At 41.7% G+C, this 23,743-nt stretch overlaps 1 protein-coding gene across 3 annotated transcripts in view; it reads left to right on the forward strand.

Annotated features, from left to right (window-relative positions):
* Window positions 1-23,743, forward strand: part of DACH2 (dachshund family transcription factor 2) — a 412,262-nt gene that overhangs the window by 322,346 nt on the left and 66,173 nt on the right. For all 3 annotated transcript variants that reach the window (XM_072626181.1, XM_072626182.1, XM_072626183.1), the window contains 3 exons: window positions 1,981-2,153; window positions 16,134-16,269; window positions 18,402-18,482. In XM_072626181.1, coding sequence (XP_072482282.1) covers window positions 1,981-2,153; window positions 16,134-16,269; window positions 18,402-18,482 — 390 coding nt within the window. The remainder of the gene's footprint in view (window positions 1-1,980; window positions 2,154-16,133; window positions 16,270-18,401; window positions 18,483-23,743) is intronic.

Below are 23,743 nucleotides of genomic sequence, written 5' to 3' on the forward strand. Positions count from 1 at the left end.
ACCAGCATGAAAGTTGAGCAAATGAGATCACTATATAGGAAACTTCTCTCTATCATCTGAATGTTGTCCTTAGGTTGAGTGTGAAATGAAGGGTAAGGAGAAAGATAATCAATGATTAACTTCATTTATGTTGTACAGCAGACCATTAGAGCAGCATATGCTGTATGGTGATGAAAGTATGAAAATGCCAGGGTATGTCAGCAACATTTGAGGATAAAGTCAGGTAAACTTTTAGTTTAATAAGAAAAAAAAGGAAGGCCATTGTGATTCGTTGCGGTAACAGAAAAAGCTCAGTGTTGAGACATCTTTGATGATTTATTTATCACAGAAGAAATACTTCATAGCAGATAAGTTGGGTCTCATAGATTGCCCCTTAAAAGATTTGAAGATAGTGGGTTTTGAGTGAATGCCAAAGGAAAAAAGTCTCAAATACTTTCCTGGTATTCCAGTGCAGCCATTTGCCCTGGGGACATGGAGTCACAGGAAATAGGTAGAAGGTTCATTTTCTGAGGTCTGTACAAATTCCAGCTTTCCAGGTCTGCTTTGATGCTTGTGTGCTTTTGACAATGGTGTATTTCAAGACTGTCTTTTCTAGAGATGTTAGTGACGGATGTGTCCTTCATTTAATTAAGACTGCCATTGCTCTATCATATGATAACTGGCATGTCTGCTCTCTTGGCATGTGGCGTTGCAGTGTTCCCCCCATCCCTTTCTTTCTGAGGGTTTTAAATCTCTGAAATCAGGCAAGGAGCAAAACAAAACTGCCTCTGCCTTTCCTACCCTAGCCACAAGAGTCTGTATAATTGAATATCTGGAGGGGGATTTCCTGTAGGCAGTGGCTCCTGTTCTCTGAGCATTGTGATATCTCAAGTGAACGAGTGTAAGGGATGCCAGAATGTCACCAGAATAGTTGGGTTGAGCCCAGACAAACACGGTCTGTCAAATAGAGCTGTTGCAGAAAGACTTTGGGGCAAAATAGATCTAAGGGTGGAGTGAAGGATTGCCGCTTTCTCTTGGGTTCCTGAGCATAATCAGGCTTTATTCACAGCACAGCAACTGAGAGGCAGAGATTTAAGGCTCGCTTGAAAGTGCCCTGGCTTAGTAAGTGTTCAGTATTTTGCCATCTCAGAATGTGAAGTGACCTTTTTTTTGGAGCCTCTCCTCAAGAAGTTTCCACTTAGAAAGTGAGGAGGGGGGAGCTGCTTGAGTGTTTGAGCTGCTGACTGGTTAGGGGAAGGGGAATAACAAGAAGTGATTGATGACAGGGAAACGTTCTCGAAGATTTTTTTTTCCTTTTCTTACACACACAAGTCAAGGGAGATTCCGTTGAACTGTATGTAGAAGAGCAGTTGATGTGGTCTGACTTGGAAGTTTTTGCCACTTGTTGGTCAGAGGCTGAGGGCTGGCTTGTTACAAGCCCCTTTTGTTCACCATCATGACATTTTCATATTTCCCTTTGAGTCATGATCTCCAGAAGAACATTTCTCATTAGTCCTGTTAGAGTTAAAGGTCGAAGAGCCCATTCTCAAGAGGTTTGTAACCAAAGGACGGAATGCATTTTGTCATCTGACTGGCTTAACCAACTCTCAAGCTACAAACATGGAGTCCTTGCTCTTAGACTTAGAATAAACAAAGGTAACAACACTTACTGACCACACCGTTAGGATCAAAAGGAATGGAGCTCATTTGTTTAAGGTGCATTGGAAGAAGACCTAGATTTCTTTCTTTAAGGGGCTAAAACTAAATTTGCATTTTAGGTTGATATTCTTTGTTGGGCAAAAGAAAAAAGACATTAATTTTATTATTGTTGAGTGATGTAGTATCTCAAGAGTTCTGTCAGTAAGCTAAGGGGCTGAAGTTTAGTGGCTGAAAGTCAACGAGATGGATTTTTATGATTCCTCAGAAACATTTTGGATGTGATTTTGTTTTACCTTAATGAGAAAAATAACACTTTTAATATTATCATTCTGTCTCTTTTAGGGCTTGACCTGCCATTTATGATGATGCCCCATCCACTACTGCCTGTCACCTTGCCTCCTGCATCAGTTGCCATGGCGATGAATCAGATGAACCACCTCAATACTATTGCCAACATGGCTGCTGCAGCCCAGATGCATAGCCCTCTCACCAGGGCAGAGGCTTCTGTCATTAAGGTAAAAAGTAACAGTGGGACTTAGGAAATCATGCGAGAGGAATAAATGCAACTTGTCATAGTCAATAACTAAAAAGGAAATTGGACATGTGAGGAGTGCCATTTCACTGGCTCAATCAGTTAGCACTTGGTGTTGTTCAAAATAGGAGGTGTGACTCCTGGGTGAGCCAGCGTCTTCCATTTGCCAGAGACTATACTCTTAACTCTGGCTTCAGGGACAAGCAGGTAAGAGACAAGAGATGGATTAGGACAGATCCATTCACATTATGGGAAGGACTCAAAATGAGGTCACTGGAAGGATAGTCTAGCTGAGCCACAGACTTTCAGATGTGGACAGTGCATCAGAAACCGTCAAATCTAACCTTCAGCTGACTGAATATCTCTACAATATACTTGTCATGCGGCTTTTGTCTGAAGACCCTCAGGAAGGGTGAACTCTCTGCCTTCTGAGTCAGTCCTGGAGGTTAGCAAGTTTTTCCCTGACTTCAAGTTGAAAGCTGCCTCTTTCTCTCGCTGCTCCTGGTTTTGTCCTCTGGGGAAGAGAAAAGGAGCAAGCGTTTATGTAGCTCTTCCTATGTGCCACACACTGTGCTAGGTACTTTGTAATGATCTCATTTGATCCTCACAACAACCCTGTGAGGTAGGTGTTGCTGTTCTCATTTTACAGTCAAGGAAGCTGAGGCAAACAAGGTTAAGTGACCTGCCCAGGCTCCCACAGCTAGTGAGTAGCTGAGGCCGAATTTGAACTTAGGAAGATGAGTGTGACACCTGAGCCACCTGGTTGTCTTGCAGAAGAAGTTTAAGCCCTTCTTCCACAGGACAGTCTTTCAGGTACTTGATCACCCTTCAGGTTCCTCCAGAGGTTTTATCCTTTCCATCCAAACAAGCCCACTTCTTTCGGCCGATCTTCCTGGGGCTTTTACCCTCCTGATCACTTCCCTTGGGTGATGTCTAACACATCAGTGTCTTGCCTAAGTTCTGGTCCCTGGAATTGAATGAAGCATCATTATGGCATGTAAAAATGCTCATTGAATGATAATGGCTGTTGAAGAATTTTTTAATCCCACCAGCAAGATGATCTAAAATAAGAGTCAGAGGTTTGGAGGGTCATGGAAATCCTCGCAGTTGAATGGACAGCTATCCCAAGGGGACTGCAAATTCTTTGAACCAACAAATAAGTACAAATTTTGCAGGATACAAAAACAAGCCATAGTCTCTGCCCTCAGGAAGTTTACAGACAGAGAAAACGAGAAATACACCAAAAGTAGAATGTAACATATTAATCTTGATCCTGAAGAAGTATCAGACACTGGGGATCTGTTTCTGTGAAATTCCCATCACTATGAGAATTCAGGCAGAGGTTTGTTGGAGGAGAGAGCTTCAAGTGGGGATTGCTGCATGGGGTAAGACAGTGCGCCAGGTGAGCCACGAAGATCCCTTCTAAGTATGAGACTGCAATTCTCTTGAAGAAGAGATCATCTGAGGAGGGGGTGGTAGGAATTTGGGGGAGCAACACAAAGAAGAAATAGTATTTGATATAAGAGAACGGCAGCTTAGAACAAAAAAGCGCTCGTACCAAAGGCAACATTGGGGAGAGGCTCAGGGAATATCTGGAGAAACTGAGTTGACTGGAGCATAGACTAAGTGAAGGGGAACAGGGTGATATAGTCAGGAAATCTAGGTAGGAGGGGGATAGTGGGACCAGAAGAGATGGGAACTATTGTGGAAGCAGTAAGATTTGGGGACTATGTGGTTATCAGAGGGGAGGGAGAGTCTTAAAGTGACTGAATTTTTGAAGTTGGATATTAAATTAGTAGAAATAGGCAATTTAGAAAGAGGACCTAGAGAAGGGGCAGTGAATAAGATGTCATCTCAGAACTTGGGCAGCTAGGTGACACTGCACTGAATAGAGAGCTGGGCCTGGAGTCAGGAAGACTGATCTGCCCGAGTTCAAATGTGGCGTCAGACACTTCCTAGGTGTTTCACCCTGGGCAAGTCACTTGACCCTCTTTGTCTCAGTTTCTTCATCGGTAAAAGGAGCTGGAAACCACTCTAGTATCTTTGCCAAGAAAACCTCAAATGGGTCACTAAGAGTCGGACATGACTGAAAAATGAGTGAGCAACAGCAAATCTCAACTTGGCCTATTTCCCACTGTTTCTTTTGGGGCCATGGAGTCACAGAATGAAAGCCTTAGAACCTGCAATGAGGACAAAGCCATGACTTCCCCACGAAGAGGCCCATTCCACTTGAGAATAGTTATAATTATTAGCCAGAGGAGTCATTCAGGCACCTAGCTTTAGGCCTTAGTTAACAGTGATACACCATGCCGAGAATCATCTTTGCAAATTGTTCTCTCTTTGCCTTGGATGAAAGGATTTAACTCTCTCCAGGATACACACTGTCCATGCTGTCTGCATAGATAGCATAGAGGAAGCATGCTTGCAGCATGGCAAGGAGGGTGGCAGAATGGGGAACTGGCACTGGAGTCAGGAATGCCCGAGCTCTTGTCCCACTTCAGACACACAAAGACATGTGACTCTGGGCAAGTCCTTTAAGGCCTTAGTCCTTCAGATAGCGTTTTTGGACAACGAGTAGAAGAATTGGTGGCAGTCTGGGCTAGGAGGGGGAACTTCTCCTACCAGTGAAATCACGGAGCTGCCTAAAAAATAAGAGCAAAGCGTGGAAATTCACAACTCAAAAGTGCCAACCATTTCAACTGCACTCAGTTTCCCACTTGTATTGAGCCACATCACCTCTTCTATGTTCTTCCATAGTGCTTTCTGGTGGATGGTGTCATTATTCCATCTACTCGAGGTAGACCCTTCAGACAGCAACGATCAGAAGTCAGCATCCTCTGTTGACAAATTTTTAAGTTCCACAAGTTTTTTTTCGTTAGTACAAAAAAAAAATCAAAGTATTTCTGACTTACTGGCTGGGCTTCAAGTGAACCCACACTTCTGAATTCAGTAAAGGGTCTCATTTCCTCAGCATAGGGAAGTCTCTCCCTCAGGTAGACTGTAATCATTTCTCAATTATATCTTAAGCTGCTAAATGTCACAGGTAGTGTTTGAACTACTATTACGTGCTGCTATTAATACCTTTTAGATTAGTATGACTAAATTGTTTTATAAGCTACTTGAAGGAAATCCTCATGCCTTCTGTTTCACGGTTGCCATTTCGAAGGAAGGCATCCTGTTGAAATTTGCATGATCAGCAAAGTTAACATTTAGTACTTCAGAAAGAAATGTCATAACTATGAAATTTGATTTCTTTTTGACAGGGATACTATAAATTAGGCAGAGTCACAATGACCGGGCCCACAAAACCTTCCTTCCCTTCTATAATATCATCTAATGTGATTACAGTGTCACCCACTAGCATCACTATCGTTGAAGGTCTGTCAGCATTTCAATTATAAATCCCTACTTTCATGAAATTACAATCCTGCCATAAAAATTTCCTGCCTCAGAAGCTTGGCAAGTAATTCCCCGGACTGAAGGCATTTTGCAAGAAATCTCTAAATATAGCTATTTAGTGGCTTTTCTATAGTGAAAACTCAAAAAGGCTTAATTTGCTGAAACCTTTGTAATTATTTTTGTCCCAGATGGACTTTTCTGATAGCTTTCTACTTTCTAATAGTGTGCAACCAGTGACACCCCAAAGAACCAAGTGTCACGATGCTAATATATGATGACCAAGTACTTGGAGCTTCTACTCTGCTTTAGCCATAACCTTGTACTTTAGGCCCCTCTTGTTTCTGGTCACTCAGTGTTCTGAAAGCACCTGTGATGTGTATGCTCATAATGTTGTGAGGACTACTTTCCCAGAGTCCTTAGCAGTTCAAACAGGGATTTTAGATGCATAATTCTTACCCCATAGTCCCTCTAGTTGGATGACCTGGGAGATACTCTTTATGGCCTAGTTTGCTAGCCTTAGAGTAGGAAAGAGCTGTGTTGAAATCTTGTCTCAGATACTGACTAGCTGTGGTTACCCTGGGCAGTTTACTTAATATTTGAGCCTCTCTGGAGAGGCGACCTAGTGTAGGTCAGCTTTGGAGTCGAGACGACTTGGCTTCCAGCAAAGGCCTGTGATACATTCCTGGATATGGGACCCAGGGCAACCTACTTAACCTCTCAGTGTCCCAGCTGTCTCTCTAGAGCAGGTAGCAGTCCGCCACCAAAGAGAGCATCTCTTCTACCCATGAAATCACAGGTCCAGTCCAAAACATGCCCCATCTCCCTAACTTGCAGGAACAAAGATCAAAAGTGACAAATGTGACAAAAGGTAACTGAGTTGATGGGAGTACGGCACCTTCCAGAGCTTAAGCGTTAGGGAAATGTTCATTATTAACATTGTTGACTTTTCTGTGCCTCAATTTTTTCTTCTCAAAATGGACCTTATTTTGCATTTAAAAAATTAAACTTCTCTATCAATTAATCAGTCAGCAAGTATTTATGAAACGCTTACTGTGCACTCTCCATCTGGGCAGAAACTACTGACTGAGTGGTCTAACTCCAGAAATAATTTCAAAACCATTTCATTAAGTTTTGGTTAGTCATATCACAAGTATAAGTCATAAGACCTCATCTTTAAAATAAAATAAAATCTTCCATTATTAAATACAGTCAGTAAATATCCAAGTAGATGAAGCAGGCAAAAACCAGGAATTTTTATCATCATAGGCTCTCAGAGCAGGAAAGTCCTATATTGCCCTCCCTCCTCCCATTTTATAGATGAACAATTTGGGGGCAGCTAGGTAGTACAGTGGAGAGAGCACCAGTGCAGGAGTTAGGAGGACCTAAGTTCAAATCTCACCTCAGACACTTGACACTCACTAGCTGTGTAACCTTGGGCAAGTCACTTAACCCCAATGGCCTCATCCTGGGTCATCTCCAGTCTTCCTGATGAATATCAGGTCACTGGATTCAGATGGCTCTGGAGGAGAAGTGAGGCTGGTGATCTGCGCAGCCCTCCCTCACTCAAAACAAAGTCAACTGCAAGTCATGTCATCATTTCTCTGATGGCGTGGTCTTCGTATGAAGGACAAACACACACATACATGCGCGCGCGCACACACACACACACACACACACACACACACACACACACACACACACACACGATGAACAAGTTCACTGAGGCTCAGAGAGCCAGTGGCAAACTTTGGACTTGAATTCAGTTCTTCTGCCTTCCCTGAATCTAGGATTTCTAACTTTTAAGTCTAAGGGGAATTATTTCTATTTGCCTTCCTTTTCAGAGTTGAACATTTCAGGTATCTGTTAATTCAATATTTTTGCTTCTTATTTTCCTCGCCCTTTCAAAAGAAAATTGGGGGAAAACCAGACAACTGTGATTGGTTGCATATTCAAATAAGATGGGTATTTATTGTAAAGTAACAGTCTACTAGTACTTGTTTGAATGTGCCTCGCAGATTGTGATGAAAACACCACTCAGGGCACTCGCTCTTATTGCACAATTGAGCATATCCACCGCCTGGGCAGGCTATCCTTGCACACGCCTGGGATTCTGGAACTCCCATTTGGGGAAATAACCCCTTTGGAAGAAATGTAAATGCTTCCCTAGTCAAGGGCCCCCGAACAATGTGGCTTCCTCCCTCCAAAAAAAAAAACCCAACAAAACACACAGCTTTGCAAATCATTTTCCCAAATGAAGCTCTGCCACCTTGTACTTCTTGACTACAAACTACAAACTTTTCTCTAAAATATTTCCAAAAGTAAATACAAGAAAGCCTTCCTTCCCACCTCCCCTTTAAGCAGTAATAGTCTGAGAATGTACAAAGAATTTGTGAGACTTCCTCAGCCAGGAACTTTTCCCTTCTTTGACGTGCTTGAGCTACTTAAAGAAATTGCGTACAGGGATGGAGGTTAAGTGACTTGTCCAGTGTCATACAGCTACTGAGTGCCAGGAATTGGATTTGAACCCAGGTCTTTCTGGGTTAATTTAAGCACTCTATCCACTATCAAGTATTTGCTTTGCTTTAATTTTCCCAATCATAATCTTGTATATGTTGTATTATTCATTCCAGAGTTATCTGTGATACATAGAAACATCCCCCCCCCCCCCACACATACCCATGCCAGCACACGCACACCCTGGGAGGTAGGCACTATTATTATTCATTATTATTGCCATCTTAGAGTTGAGACCACTGAGGCAACCAGAGGTCAGATGGCTTGCCTGCCCCTTAGGTCACATTGTTAGTAAGTACCTGAGGCTGGCTTTGAAATCAGGCCTTCCTGACTCTAAAGCCCAGTGCTTTGTGTGCTGTAACCCCAGCTGCTGCAGAGAGTGTATGGAATGTTATGTTCTGGGTTTTTTTCTGTTCATTCCACGTATATTTGTTGGGTACCTCTTAGGTGCAAGGCATTGTGTGAGTTCCTGAGAGAGTAAAATAAAGATAAGAGATGGACAAGACTTGAGTCTGTTCTCCAGGGGCTTCTCTTAATGCTTATTTACAGAAGTGGAAGGTTGTGGTCAGAAACAGGGTGAATTTGTTGGGGTCATAACTAGAAAGTGTCAGAGGCAGGATCTGAACGTAGTTCTTTGTGACTCCCTCGAAACATGGAAGCTTTCTTTCTATGTCGCCATGGTCAGCAGGGAGAAAGTAGAGACTAGTTCAGGTTTTCTTTGCCCAGAAACAAATAGGTATGCCTGAGTCTGGAAGGAGTTCTCTACTGAGAAAAGCTTTGGGTGGCAAGAATTGATAAGTGACAGTGCCCATAGGAGGTACAGATCTGGTTGTCATGGCCACATATGAGTAGAACACGAGATGGCCGTTACTTTTTGAATCTGAGAACTTTGCTCATCTGCTTGTCCCCTCAGCCGTAGCTATTCATGACTTAAAGGTCTCTGCAATCTCTCTATCTTTTCCTAGCCTGTGGAAATCACTTTGTATTATTTGTTCTTCTGTTAATTAACAATTTATCTCACTCAGATTCAGAACACCCCCAGTGAGGAAATAGCTAGGTGGAAGAACAGTCTACAATCGTATGTTTGAGAATTCCTTCAATTCTGTGTGTGTGAGAGAGACAGAGACAGAGAGTGAGAGAGTATACCAATTTCCCAGGAAGTTTCAACTGTGGATGGATGTTCCAAGGACTGTGGTGGGATTACGTGGAATGATGTATATTGGATCGGGACTATTTTATGTTGCCAAAGGCTTATCTGTATTATTGTTGACATGTGTACTCATTGTGGCATGACCCACAATACACAGACTTAGAAAGAGGATTCTCCTAGCACCTTCGCAATTAAACAATGAAACTAGATAGAAGACATGCTGAAAAGAGTTCTGGAGTTACATTGTTGTCTAGGCAGAAGGGTCTGGGTAGGAACTGTAATGGGAACTCAGACCCAAGTCAGCAACAGACTTTGTTACAGTTACTGCAGATCTGGGCTGGTGCCATGGCAGAATATGACCCAAGCTACTGGCCCCTTCTGTGTAGAGGGCACCTAGGCATCCAGAAAGGATATTTTGATGATCCTTGGCACAGGGGAAAAACTTGGCTGGTGGTCCTGATTCAAATCTAGGAGATGGTCTGATGATATTTTGAATATGGCCTTTGGATGTTTGAATGGAGTATTTAACGTGAACTGTGGGCATCTGTACTTTATCAAAAAGCATCCTGGGAAGGGATGGACTGTGTCTTACTCCTTTGCATCCCCACACAATGCCATGCACATAGTAGAGGCTCAATAAATACTTGTTGAATCAGTGAATGGATATTAACATTTGGGAAGCACTTCCAACATAAAGTATAATGAGTGATATTGAATTAGGTGGAAAAGACATGACACATTGCAAGCCACTACTTTTTTTTCCCCAGTAGCAAGTCTGGGAATATCATTAGGCCAGGCACATAGTAACTTGTGGTTCTGGTGCAACTACTCGTGTTGGTAGCTAATAACTCATGTAACTACAACAATAATCGGATCTAGTGTTGCAATCAGTATGAGGCCTACAGAACACCATTTATCCTTTGATTATGTTGCCATCACGGCAGTATGAAGTTAAGCAGAGCTAGGTAAGAGTGCCGCTACCATGTGACAGCCTAGTCCCTGGTAGCTATTTTCATATTGTTTATTCATTTATGGGCAACTTTGTAATGTCAGAATGAAAGCTGCCATGCTCTTCCCTCTGAGGGGAAGCTGTTCTTTGGCTTTTCCCCAATGCCATCTGATTAGCTGTGGTTTTTGTTTGGCTGAGCAGCTGGCAATTAATGAATTGATAGGAAATGGTCACAAGGCAGTGGCATTAGCATGGGAACATCTGGTATTCAAAATTAGTCAACACAGAGAGAGGAGGTTTTGTGATCATTCAAATTCATTGAAAAAAGTCGCTAGTTGAATCTTCTCATAAGGACTTTTGGAAAAATACAAGACCATTATTATCTAATAAAGCATTAGATTAAGACGAATTGGGGACAGCAAGGGTATATGTCCTTTTTTCTTTTTCTTTCTTTCTTTTTTGGGGGGGGGGGGTTGTTTGGGTGGCAAAGATCCAAGCCCACAACACAATTTTGGAACCATATATTTTCCTGTTTAACTCTGTGATATTCTCCCATTTGTAGGCATTCATTCTTGTTCCAGAGCAAGATGAATATGGGAAAGATGATGGGGCCCCTTGCTCGCTAACCAAGCAAGGTTGCCTCCTCTGTCTCCTTACTAGTGGTTCCATCTGCATCACCAAGCAGATGCCGTTCTTTTGTTGTTATTGTTTTGGAAGGGAAATGCCAAGCAGTTGGGGTTGAATGATTTGCCCAAGGTCACACAGCTAGTGTCAAGCATCTGAGGTTGGATTGGAACTCAGGTCTTCCTGACTCCAGGTCCAGTGCTCTATTCACTGTGCCGCCTAGCTGCCCCCAGATGCCATTCTCAGCCTGTCTTTATGAAAATCATTCAGTAGGGTAGGGTTGACATGCTCCTTGAAAAGTGAAATACTGAGAGAGTTGAACAATTTATTACCCTCCTAACCTCTCTCTGTCGCTTTAGATAAGAGAAAGCAGTGGTTCCCCAATTTTTCAGGATATGAGGAACCTTTTTAAATGTTTGCTTCTTTCTCAGGATTGAGGAGTTGACATAACTTCCTTTTGGAAACTAACTTGCAAAGTTTTGTTTTTTAAACAAGATGAGAAAAAATCCACGTTGTTTGGGGATCTTGATTAGGGAAGCCTTTAAAATTCTGTGTAATGCTTCCAAAGGCATTGTTTCTCCCATGACTTTCAGAATACCAAGACCAAATATAACAATTCTCTGCTTGACTTTTACAGCTTTCCATAACCTGACCCTATAATACCTTTATAGTTTTTTATTTCCACGTCCATTTATGCAATATTTCCATATTTATCTGAATTATTTATGTCAATCATTTCTGACCTTACACTGTAATAATATTTTATATCCATATATGGCAATTTCAGCCCTTTCCCCATCTGTGAACATTCACGCACTTGGTGACCAGTTCCTTGATACTTGAAAGAGTGCTACCATGATTATTTTGGTGTATGATCAAACTTTGTTTCTCTGTCTTTGGATTCCTTGGTTGGATGAATCCATTAGTGGGGTTGCTGGGTGAAAAAGTATAGGCTGTTTAGCCACTTTTCTCTTATTCCAAAATGAAATCCAGAATGGTTGGATCATTTCATGGCTTGGCCAAAAATGTGCCTGTCTTCTCATAGCTCATCTAACGCTGACTGTGCCCTTCGGGTTTTTTTCCACATTTAGCAATTTGCATGATGTGAGGCTAAGCCTTGGAGTTGTAATATACATTTCTCCTAATATTAGTGGTTTAGAGCATGTTTTACCTATGTACTGGGGAATGGGTCTGGGTGTCAGATATTGTTGTCAGCCATAGCATTGCTTTCTACTGTTTGCACTGCCACCACTTTTAGCCCTCAACTTCTGCCTGGTAACAGGTAAAGGCCAGCAAAGATACTTTCTGCCTGTCACTAGTTAAATTATCAAGGTCTGGTAAGTTCCAAGCTGCTTTGCTTCTGCAGAGCCGTGGTGACAGCACAGAAAGATCCCATCAATTAAATGTGAACTATCAAGATAAATGTATGAATAAAATATCTAGCGTTCAGACAAACTTCCAAAACGAACTCATCAGCAGCGAAATGCCATTAAATCCTTGAGGAACTCATTAATATCTTAACATTTGGAAGAAGAATTACAGTAGCAGTTGAATTCAAATTAAATAAAAGGAAAGAAAATGGTATGTCATCCAGCCCACTGAATGTTTGATAAGGATCAATATCACATCATATCAGAGTCAACACATCAACATTAAAGCAGCTTTTAAAATGACTGTATACATATGTGCCTCATACTGTGATTTTAGTACTTTTTGTATGGGGTGAATGGATGGGGGTGAATTCAAAGACATTCCTCAAAATGTGCAGAGTGAGTGACATTGGTGCCATCGGCCTGGATGCCTACATTTAACAATCCTGAGCTTTGTAGTTACACATGTGCTCCAGCACTAGATAGTTTTTCAGAGGGATTTAATATCCTTAACATTTTTCTTAACATTTATGGTCCATCACTGGAAAGACAAGATGGAGTAGACAAACCTATAAGATTCCAAACTTTAAAAATCTCTTTTATAAATGAACTTTTAAACCAATGCCAAACTCCAGGCTCAGAGATGACTTTAAAGAATCACAGGAAAGGCTGATCGGAATGTATAACTGGGAAAACATGTTTCAGAGTAGACCTGTCTTCTGCTCTAAGTGCATCTGTGGAAAACTGGGTTGAATTGCTCTGGGTGTAACAGTGAGCTCTCTAATGCAGGGATTAAATAAAAACACCTACCCACCAACCTCAAGGATATTAAGAGGGAACAAGATTGTAAAATTTATAAATGACATATCCAATGAAGTCATCAGTGTGTAAAAGATTGGGGGGGTTCATTTGCAATTTTCCTATTTCAATGGCCTCATTGATTTGTTACAAATGTTGTTAACCCTGTGTTTGGCAAATGGTGAGGATATTATCACTTGTGTTCTCATTTGTAATAAAACAGATTAACTTGCTGTGAAATTTTAACTAGGCTGAGCCACCACAGTAGCTACCTAATGAAGCGAGGCACATTGCTGTTAAGTAGCTAACTAGATGCATACTGATTACAGGCCTGAAAAATGGATCTGTTTACTTGCAAAGAAGCTGGGCATGGGGCTCTTCATTACGTTAGGAGAAGCTCAGCCTCACATGGCCCAGAGATGCTTGGAAATAGACAATTTCTCAGTCAATGATGACTGGCCTTGGTGAAAGCAGTTTGCATGTTGAGAATATATTCTAGCACGGTCTAAGAGAAACCTTAGCCCTCCAAAATTGGGAAATTGCCGGATGCAAAACCGTCATGCAGAAAGAAATGCTCCATGGAAAATCTGACTGTCACTCTTAATCACCACACCGTGAATTGTTTTGCCAAAGTTAGTTCATCATGTCACGTGAGAATGGGCTGCTGAAAATGGCAGAAGGCAGGTTTCAGAATAAATAGGTCTCAAGACTATTTAGTCATTTCAAGTTGTACAGAGTTCTCTGAGATACCGTATTCTGGCATTATGACCTATTTTAATTACTCTTAGCACCATTTTCAACTCATGGACTCTGTCTTTCCTAAAACTTTATTTAGAATGGAGATTGGATTGAACATCAGGCAGAATGAGCAGAAGCTGATCTTTTCAGCTGGAGCTCTTTTCTTTTCCACATCATCAACTTCTGAATCATTCCAATATTTTCCATCAAAGGGTGGCATATATTGCTGAATGTGTAATGTAGTTGGTTCACTTCTGTTTTTTACGGATCTGCTGGCAAGCTTTGTTCCAGTACATCCATTTAATTTGACATTATGTAGAAACACAGTTCGGTAAATCACACGTTTTCCCAGCAAATTTCTAATTTTTGAATTCAAAACTGAATGGCGAATGTTTGATACTTTTATGCTTGGGTTCTGGCACAGACCCAATGAAGGTCTTATAGAAGACATCTGTATATCCCCCACCCCTCTATATGCACAACTATTTGGAAAAGAAATGGCAAAACCAGGAGTTTTGAGCTGTTTCACAATTGAAGAAATACTGTTTTTAAAAGGAAACTATGAGCTTTTTAATGGTTTGGTTTGCACATAGGCCAGGCGAGTCTTAGAAAAGTCATCCTGCTGGCATTGTAACTCATTCCACGATCCCAACCTGTTCTTTTTTTTTCCTTCTTTTGACCTTTCCTTCCTCACAATTAGATGTAGTGCTGCATATTAGCTGGAATTTAAAAGTAAAGGGCAGGGATTACAAAATCCTGTAATGGGGGCCCAATAGTAGCCAAATGCCTCTTAAAATGTGCTAAACTTTTAAAATGATCAGCTGGTATTTAATTAGCACACAGGCTATAGCTATTCTATTCAATGACTGCTATTCATTTCATTGAAGTTATTAAGCGTTAATTACCAAATGATTATATAACACTAATTGAGCCTTAATAGATATGTAAGAAATATGCACATGGTTATGATGAGGAGGTATTATACTGCAAAATGGTGGCTCTCCGTGTAAAATACCAACTTTTCGATGTTTATATATATATATATATATATATATATATATATATGCATTAGACAAATCCACTCTTCCCCCGGGGATTTCCAAATTGTCTGTGCAACCTTTGAAAAATTAATGTGAAAAAGGCCAAGCAATCTCACCAATTATTTGTCTGCCTTAATTTCTATCAAAAGTGTTCTGTAGTTAGATTTATATGAATCCTGTCTGTGTGTGTCTGTGTGTGTGTGTGTGTGTGAGTGTGTGAGTAGGTTAGCTCCCAGCTATTTGATATATTTTTGTATTTCTTTCTCTTACCATTTGTTTCATTTTTTCAAGTTATCTGCTGCTGATATTTTTTATAGCTTCATCACTTAACTTTGCTGTAGCTATGAATTTTTTCACTTAGTTTCTTCTCTGATTCTCTGGAGTTCTCAAAGCACCCTTATAGTTACCTAAGTAGCAGAGCTGGGAGAGGGGATAGATCGCCAGCTCTGTAATCAGCAAGGCCTGAGGTCAAAGTGAACCTCAGAATTTACTCCTGGCTATGTGGCTCTAGCCAAGTCATTTAATGTCTGTTTGCCTCAGTTTCCTCATATATGACATGGGGATAATCATAACACTTACTTCTCAAGGTTGTGAGGATCCAGTGGGATAATAATTATAAACGGCTTAGCACAGCGTCTGGTGCATAGAAGGCACTAGATCAATGTTAGTTGTCGCTGTAATCATCCCACCATGTCATTTGTAAATAGGGCTGGTTTTGTCTTGTCTTGGCCCATGTTTCACCTTCACTTTTGTTCTCGTCTTATTTCTGTGACTAGCACTGGTACTGTATGTAATAACTCACCACACCCTTGTGGTGCCCAGGCAGAATTTGTAAAATATCATAGGTCACAAAATCAGTCCCCATAAAATCAGACAGTCCTTCTACACTATCACTTGCCTTTTTTATGTAGAAGTTACCAGCATGGACCAGAAGTCACTGTTTGTAGGTTTTGGACCTCTCTGGGTGCATCTTTACATCATGGAAAAGTTCATTTTTACTTAAGCACTTATTCGAGTTAATAAGATTTAAGGGACCTTCTTAAATTTCTAGAGACCCACAAGACTAGCATTCATTCTGTGTATGCATGTTTTGAAAATTTTTATTTAAGGCACATGGACAGAAGCCCTTCCAATTTGTGGCAAACACAAAACCTGCCTGGTACATTAAAATTAATTAATGCACAAGAATGGTAATCTATTTCACATAAGTATATGCCACTAAGGTCAAGTATTTTCTACCTGTAGACATGGAACTTATAAATGTCAAGCAAAAAAGGGATTGGATTTTTCAAAGTGTCTCGCTTGACTTGGTCCTCCAAAAGCAAAGCTTGAACATTCATTCCTCTTCTTATGCAGAAATGATTTCTGTTTGTGTTTAAAGGAGAGGATTCAGGAGAGCCCTTCACCTGCTCCTTCTTTGGATGAGGGTCTTCGCCCTGTGAGCCTTGAGTCTTCTCATCACAGCAGCAGCATGTCCAGCTCTCCTTCCCAGATGGACCACACCCCAGACAGATTTGGTGAGTCTCTCTTCCTCCCTGCTCCCCATACCCAGCTCAAGGTATTTGAAATGGTCTTGTTGAAAATGGGCAGATAAGACAGTGGGGTGGGACGTGGGGAGGCAACCATTTCTTTCATCTGTTAGGGTGGGCATGGCACAGATTTGCTACATTCAGTGGCTGCCCAGGTAATTGAAGTAGAAAAGCAAAATTCCCCTTTGAGGAGCTGATGATCAGAAGGGGAGATAATGGGAGTAAAGCAGATTTATATGATTTGCTACAAATAGGATAGTTCCTCTTATAGTTGCTAAAGGTATCCTGTCCTTCAATCAGAGCTAGATTGATTATTGCCGTCAGAATTCTCCTTCCATAGTCTGTATCTCATACAAGGAGCCCCACTAAACTGCTTCTGTATGGGCCTCTGCTGCCTTCATCCTGGTCTCAGACTGCCTGAGCCTGCCCAGCTGGAGGAAGGAGATTGTTTACCATGTGGAGGTGCATTTAGCTGCTGGAGTAGCAAAATGCCGTTTAGTATATGAAACTCAGAGCAATAGAGCCAGGAAGGATTGCCACCCTATTGCCTTGACAATCCCACCATAGCAAAGGGAGAGTGCTGTCAGTCCAGTACTGGAGATCTTCAGGGAAGGCACATTCACTCTCTGATTGCTAACAGGATTTGTACTCCTGCTGAAACAGGCACGTCCCCTTCTGGGTTTATGAGCACTCACTGGGCCAGTGGCCATGGCTCCTTAGGGATTGACACCAATGGGGTTAAGGTGGGGAGTTTGACCCTTGCACAGGTCATTAGTGTTTCTGTGCTCCACAGCTATGACCTCACCAGTCTCTATATAAGGTGTATATGTGATAAAGAGCTGGATCCTCACTACTGGAAATACAACCCAAGGTTCTGATAGTCTCTGTATCTGAAAACAAGCACAGAGAGCAAATGAGCCATTTTCTTTCTCTTTCCATCAGTAGAATCAAACCCAGAATCTAATATCTCTCCATCTGTACACGTACTTGAACTATAGTCATGAAGGAACACTGATGATAGATTTGTTTTAGATATTTCCTGATCATTCAAAACAAATATGAAGGCAGTGACAAAAAAGATTTCTTATACTAATATTTTAAATCAAAGTTCTAGATTTAATTATCAGTGAAATTTCTAATCACAGGGGACTAAATGGGGAACAAGGAAAGCAGAGACCCTAAAGTCAAAGTTCTTTTTTACTTTTTTTCCCCTGAATAGTCAGTGTTTATTCAACAACACAAACCTTTGACTTGTCACCCATGAATTCAGATACCTCTCATGTCCACTGTGAGTTATTTTATAAAGTCATTTGGAATGTAGTTTGCATTTGACAGAGCCAGAGTTTCAAATGGTTCACTTCTTAAAAAGTTTTCTAGAAAATATATTGATAAAATAAGACATTCATTCTTGGACATGACCAGTAGGGGAATTTGTTCTGCTTGACACCGTGTATTTGTTACAAGGGCCTTATTTTACTTTGTTTCCCATAGGAGCCAGGGAAGGGAGTGGGGAGATTAAAAAAAAGAAAGAAAAGATTTTCATTGAGGCATCTTCTTTTTAAAATGTACGAAAGAAAACAGAAAGAAGGTCAGAACAAGTTATAGACAAGGAGGAAACCTTTGAAAGCGTCAGGTTGAATTATTATATATTTAGAAAGAATCTCATAGGCTGTAAACTGTGCCCATTTTATTTAATGTTTGTTACATTCAAGATAAAAAGAAATGAAAAAATATACCATTTCTGATAGAAATGTACTATATGCGTACATATGTGATTTATGTATGCATATAGTACATCTGTGCAATTCTCTGTATCCCCTGCCTTCCTTCCCTGTAGTGTAGAGTGGCAAATTCTCTGGGGCCACGGAGAGGCTGAGTGAAATACTCATAGGCACACAGTCAGGGTTGCTTAGAGGTGAGGGTTTCTGATGTCTCTAATTTTGTACTACGTTGACTTCTTTCACACAGTAAATGCTTAATAAATGTTGTGTAGAATCGGCTTATAAGGGAGAAATGAATAGCATGCTAATACAAAGGAAACCCTTTAATCATGGGGTAGTTTCTCTTGTCTTTCTGTTTCTTTTTTTCACGTATCACTTAGTGTTCTCTCTTCTCTGTAGCTATGATGTCTGCCAATAGAGAGGGAGAGTTCACTGATCAAGACAATGGATCGAATCCAAAAAAACACCAGAAGGAGAAAGGTAAGATCTTTTCTTTGTTTGTGGCATATACGTTGCAAGACTGTACACTGAGCTGGTGCTCCACTCAGTATTACATTTTCATTTTGGTCACCACTTATAAAGATTCCTTTCAACTTTCGGCAAATCTTGCGCTTGGCCATAATGTACCTATTAAAATAACTTGTTTATTTTAGCTTATGAACCATAGCGAGGAATCCCGAAGTCCCTCTGTTCTTATGCTGAATAGGCTCACCCTTTTTCTGTCAGAATACATGGAGTTTTGTGGGCCACCTCTTATTTAGTAGATGCTATATAAGTCCTGTTTACATTTCGAAATGCCAGCAAGATTGGTAACTAAAATAGGTAAGTACTTGTGAATCCAAAGCCAGGTTTTTCCTTTGGGTTATGTGTTTAAAGGTCACTAATCAAATCTATCCATTGAGTCTTTCCAAATCATCTTGGCCTTGCTCCTGCTTTTATGAGCACTTCTGCCTTTAGTACAGCATTTGGTGCCCTCTGCCCCCTCCCCCTCCCAATCCCCTTGGGAGATTTGTGCGAAGAGAAGAGGCTTACAAAGCATGCCATTGCTACCATGGTAGCCAAATCCAGATCCACTTCTAATCCTGAAACTGATGGAACAAAGGGAAATCTATCAACATATCGATGGCCAGGGCTGGTGGGTTTACCCTCATAAAGCTGTCATTGAGGGAGAGGCCCTAATTCCAGGTTAAAGAATGTCAACAAATAAGTGTTTTATCATGGTCTCCCAAGATAGTTCGATGGCCCATTCAGGAGCAGCTCTTCAGTCTCTTTAGGATAGCTGTTCCACCTGCGGTTCAGACCTTGTCCTCCTTGAGGAAGGTCATCAGAGAAATTGGGAAGTCCTTGATGGATTCACTTTACTGTACTCGCTTAGTGATTCTACGGATTTGAAATAATGCATGGCTTTCATTTCATTGACCCATGGCTGATTTCCTTGCCACAAATTAAGTGTTTTCAGCGAGACACTGAAAGGCTATACCCTATCGGGGCTCCAAGATGTAAACAATTTATTCCCAAGTAGTTTGTCTCTCAATCTAGGTGGAGTATATTAAACTCCTGCATTCAGTTCATTGTAAGAGAATGATCTGTACTGAGAGACAATCAGATTGGAGTTCAGGATGTCACTCTGCATCTAGCTATGGCTATCTGAAAGACATTATGATTGTAAAAGAGACACAGGATTCATCCCTACAAATTGCCCAGGAGCCAGGAATACTAAATCTAGGATTTGGCCTGTGTTCTGAGGTCCTTGTTGAGGCTTATGAACAATCAGCTGGAGCACTAGGAATGACGTATGATGGCTGATTTTAATAAGCTACCCAGTGGTATGTACTGGCATTTCAAAATCTCTTGCTGTGGAACAGCACAGTTTTACCCATTTCAGTCAAATGGGTTGGTCCCATCTTTACATCCTGGTGAGGACATTAATATACAGGGTGGCATGTTGAGCCTTACTGTGGAGAGAATGAAAAGCTTTTTTGCAAATGGCATCTCCTATGTCAAGTTCTACCAGGTCCATTCTGTTTATTAAGACAAAATATATTTTCCTCAAATACATTTTTAGTTATTAAAAGGGAATATAGTAGAAGTAGGAGTATCAACATTTATTAAGTATGACAAGTAAGCAGTTTATTTGACTATGGCAAACATCTGTTTTCACATCTGCTTTGAGTAATATCATCATGATTTTAAAAATGATTTATAGCTCTGCAAGCTATAAAAACACCAGCTTTGTTGGTACCTCGACATTTTCAGGCAATGAGGACATTTGGGGAGGTATGGCTAGAGTATCCCTCCCAGAGAATAGCCCCTGTAAAATTATGTGACAATCAGCATAACAGACCTCCCAAACTCAGCAGTGCAGTCTGGATTGATCTGGTAAAATGTGAAAGTCACTTTAATCTATGTCTGCATGAGGGTTAGAGGCTACAACATTCAGTAAGCCTGCTCAAACCATGGGTTTGTGGTTTTCCATGGTATTTGATGGTGGGAACAAACAGGTAAACCATTGGCTTTTGACCTTATTTAGCCATAGCAGCACTGCTAAGATACAGTGCTGGATGTGGTCTAGCGTGGAGGAGATGGGCCTTAGCCACACAGGCACGTAGGGAATCTTCACAATCACATGCAGTCCATTCAAGCTCTAGTCAGCTCTGATTGGTAGGAAGTTGTTCTTGATACCAAGCCTACATTTTGCCCGTTGGCTCCAGCACTGCCCTCTTAGAACAAATAGACCAAGTTCAATCCTTCCTCCTTGTCACAGCAATTTAAAAACTTAAAGAAAATTTATCATGCCTTGCCCCTCACCTCAAATCCTTTGCAGACTCAATGTGTCTTATTCTTTCAATTGCTCCTCACATGAAATGGACTCAAGGACCTTCATCATGCTGGGAAGGCTTGCAGCTTCTCAGTGCCCTCCTTCCACTCTGTGTCCAGAGATGAACATGATCCTCTAGATGTGGTCTGATGAGAGCAGCATACAGAAGCATAGATGGCTTTTCACCTCCTGTCTGGAAGTCAGTCCTCTCTCTTCATGCAACCCCAAATTCCACTGTTTTTTTTGGCTACCATATCACATGGTTTGGGCATATGAGGCTTCTGGTCCATTCCTTGATCTTTCTCAGTTAAGCAGCTTCTTCCCCCATCCTGTACTTGGGATGTTGATTTTTAAACCCAAGTATAAGACTTGTCATTTATCCTTGTTGAATTTCATCTTGGTAGATTCCTCCAGAATCTTCATGGGTTCTCACTCTGTCATCCCCTGTGGTAGGAACCCTATCCAGATGACTGTCATCTGTAGATGCCATGGATATTCCATCTAGGCCTTTATCCCAAGCACTGATAAGAATGTAAAAGCAGTACAGAACAAAGCACAGATCACTGGGGCACTACACTGCAGATCTCCTGCCAAGCTGACATGGAGCCATTAATGAGTCCGTCCATTCAGTTGATTCTAAATCCATCTAATGGCACTCATTCTAATCTACATCTCTCCATCTTTTCCACAAGAATGGCACGAAATATTTTATCAAATACTTTCCTAACATTTAGGTAAACTCTATCTACAACATCCCCCTCTTTTGATAGCTTGGTTGTTATGTTTGTCCTTCGTTCTCAAAGAGGACCATGATATCAGGGAATGATGACGTGACTTGCAGTTGACCTGGATTTGAGGGGGGGAGGGCCATGTGAGGTCACCAGCCTCACTTTCTCTTCCAGAGCCATCTGGGTCTAGTGGCTAGATATTCATCAGGATGACTGGAGATGGCCCAGGATGCAATGGGAGACCCTGGTCCTTTTAAGCTAAGGTCTTTTTCAGGTTCTCACTTTGTGTGAGGTAATGCCCAATTAGTGAATAGGCCTCTTTAAATAGTTACTCAAGGGATGGACCCTTTCATTAAAAAAAAATCAAACTGGGAAGGAAGACCCTCAGGGTTCCTGAGCAAAAGAGAAACAGTTACTATTTACATTCACTCAGTGCTAGGAGGGCAGGGACCTAGTGTCCAGTCTATGAAATCTAGAGTGAACTGGGTTTAAGACTTGGTCTTTGAGAAAGAAATCTAGCCAGTAAACCCCAAGTTAAGGAGGCAGCTTTCAGCCATAGAAATGTACCTTCTTTTGGGCAGAGCACCCTCGGGGAGAGGAAGGGAAGTGGGAGAGAGGGAGGGGAGAATGAGAGGAAGGAGAAGGTCTCCTCTCTCAGGGGTTAGAGGATTTCCTCTCCCTCCCCTCCTTTCTCTCCTCCTCCCCCTTCTAGGGGGAGATGGGAGAGGAGAAGAAAAGCCAAGAGAGGGAGAAGTACAGAGAGGGGAGGCAGATGAGAGGGAGGAGAGGGTCTCCTCTCTCAGACGTTAGAGGGTTTCCTCTCTTCTACCTCTTCTCTCATCTCTTAGGGGGTTAGAGGGTCTCCTATCCTCTTCTCCCCTCCCTCTCTCCTTCTCCTTAGAGAGGGGAGGGTGGAGGTGAGATGAGAGGGGAGGTAGATGGAAGAGGAGAAGGGTAAGGAAGGGGAGGGAGAAGGGAAATCTTTTCTCTTAAAGATTAGAGGTCTTCTCTTAGGGGTATGAGGGTTTCTTTTCTCCCTCTCCTCACTTTGGGGTTATAGGTCTTCTCTTAGGAGTTAGAAGGTTTCCTCTACCCTCTTCTTCCTTCCTTTCCCCTCCCCTCTTCTCCTCCAAGAGAGGAAGGGGAGGAGAGGGAATGGAGGGAAGGAGGAGGAGGGGATTAGAAGGGGGAGGGTAGAGGGGAGGAAACCCTCTAACCCCTAAGAGAGGAAAAAAGAGGGAGAGGAAACTGTTTAACCTCTATGACAGGAGAGGAGAGACTACTCACAGGCTACTCACATGTTTTTGTCCTTCATTCTCAAAGAGGATCATGACATCAGGGAGATGATGACATGACTTTCAGTTGACTTGGATTTGAGGGAGGGAGGGCCATGCAAGGTCACCAGCCTCACTTTCTCTTCCAGGGCCATCTGGGCCTAGTGGCTAGATATTCATTAGGATGACTGGAGATGGCCCAGGATGCAATGGGAGACCCTAGCCCTTTTAAGCTAAGGTCTTTTTCAGGTTCTCACTTTGAGTGAGGTTAAAGCCCATTCAGTGAATAGGCCTCTTTAAGTAGTTATTCAAGGGGATGCTAGCTTGGTAACCCTTTCAGAAAAGAAAATAAAGTTGGTCTGTGTGGTGAAGCCATATCAATTCTTAATGGTCTACCTACATTCTTTCTTTGGCATTCCCTAACCCTTCTCTTAATGATGATCTGTTTTGGAATGTTCCAAGAAATCAAGGCAAAACCTCCTCTTTTTTGGGGGAAAAACCCTCACCCTGACCTGACCTTTGTCCTCCTCTGGTCACCTGGTACGTCTTCCAATTTCCACTCTTTCAAACACTGCTGTGTCTTCCATGTCTTGCACGACTTGTCCACATAGTTCATCTGGGCCAGGTGACTGGGCGATATCACAGACCACTAGTAGCCTTCTTAATATGGCCATCAGGTCCCTCCTGCTGATTTCTGTTCTGTTGCTTTCATGGAGAAAGCAGAAGAGTAATTGAATGGCTGCTCTGCCTCATCTTTGTTCTCTGTCATCATCCCATTCACCCCAAGCTATGAGCAGACCCAACATTCTGAACTCTAGGACTCTTGACTGTCTTTTGATAGGTCTATGATACATTTTACATCCATCTTTTCCTTGCAAATGGTCCCCACTCAACTATACCTTCATCTTATATAATGCCACC

Source organism: Notamacropus eugenii, chromosome X (assembly GCF_028372415.1).
Source record: "Notamacropus eugenii isolate mMacEug1 chromosome X, mMacEug1.pri_v2, whole genome shotgun sequence".
Lineage (NCBI taxonomy): Eukaryota > Metazoa > Chordata > Mammalia > Diprotodontia > Macropodidae > Notamacropus > Notamacropus eugenii.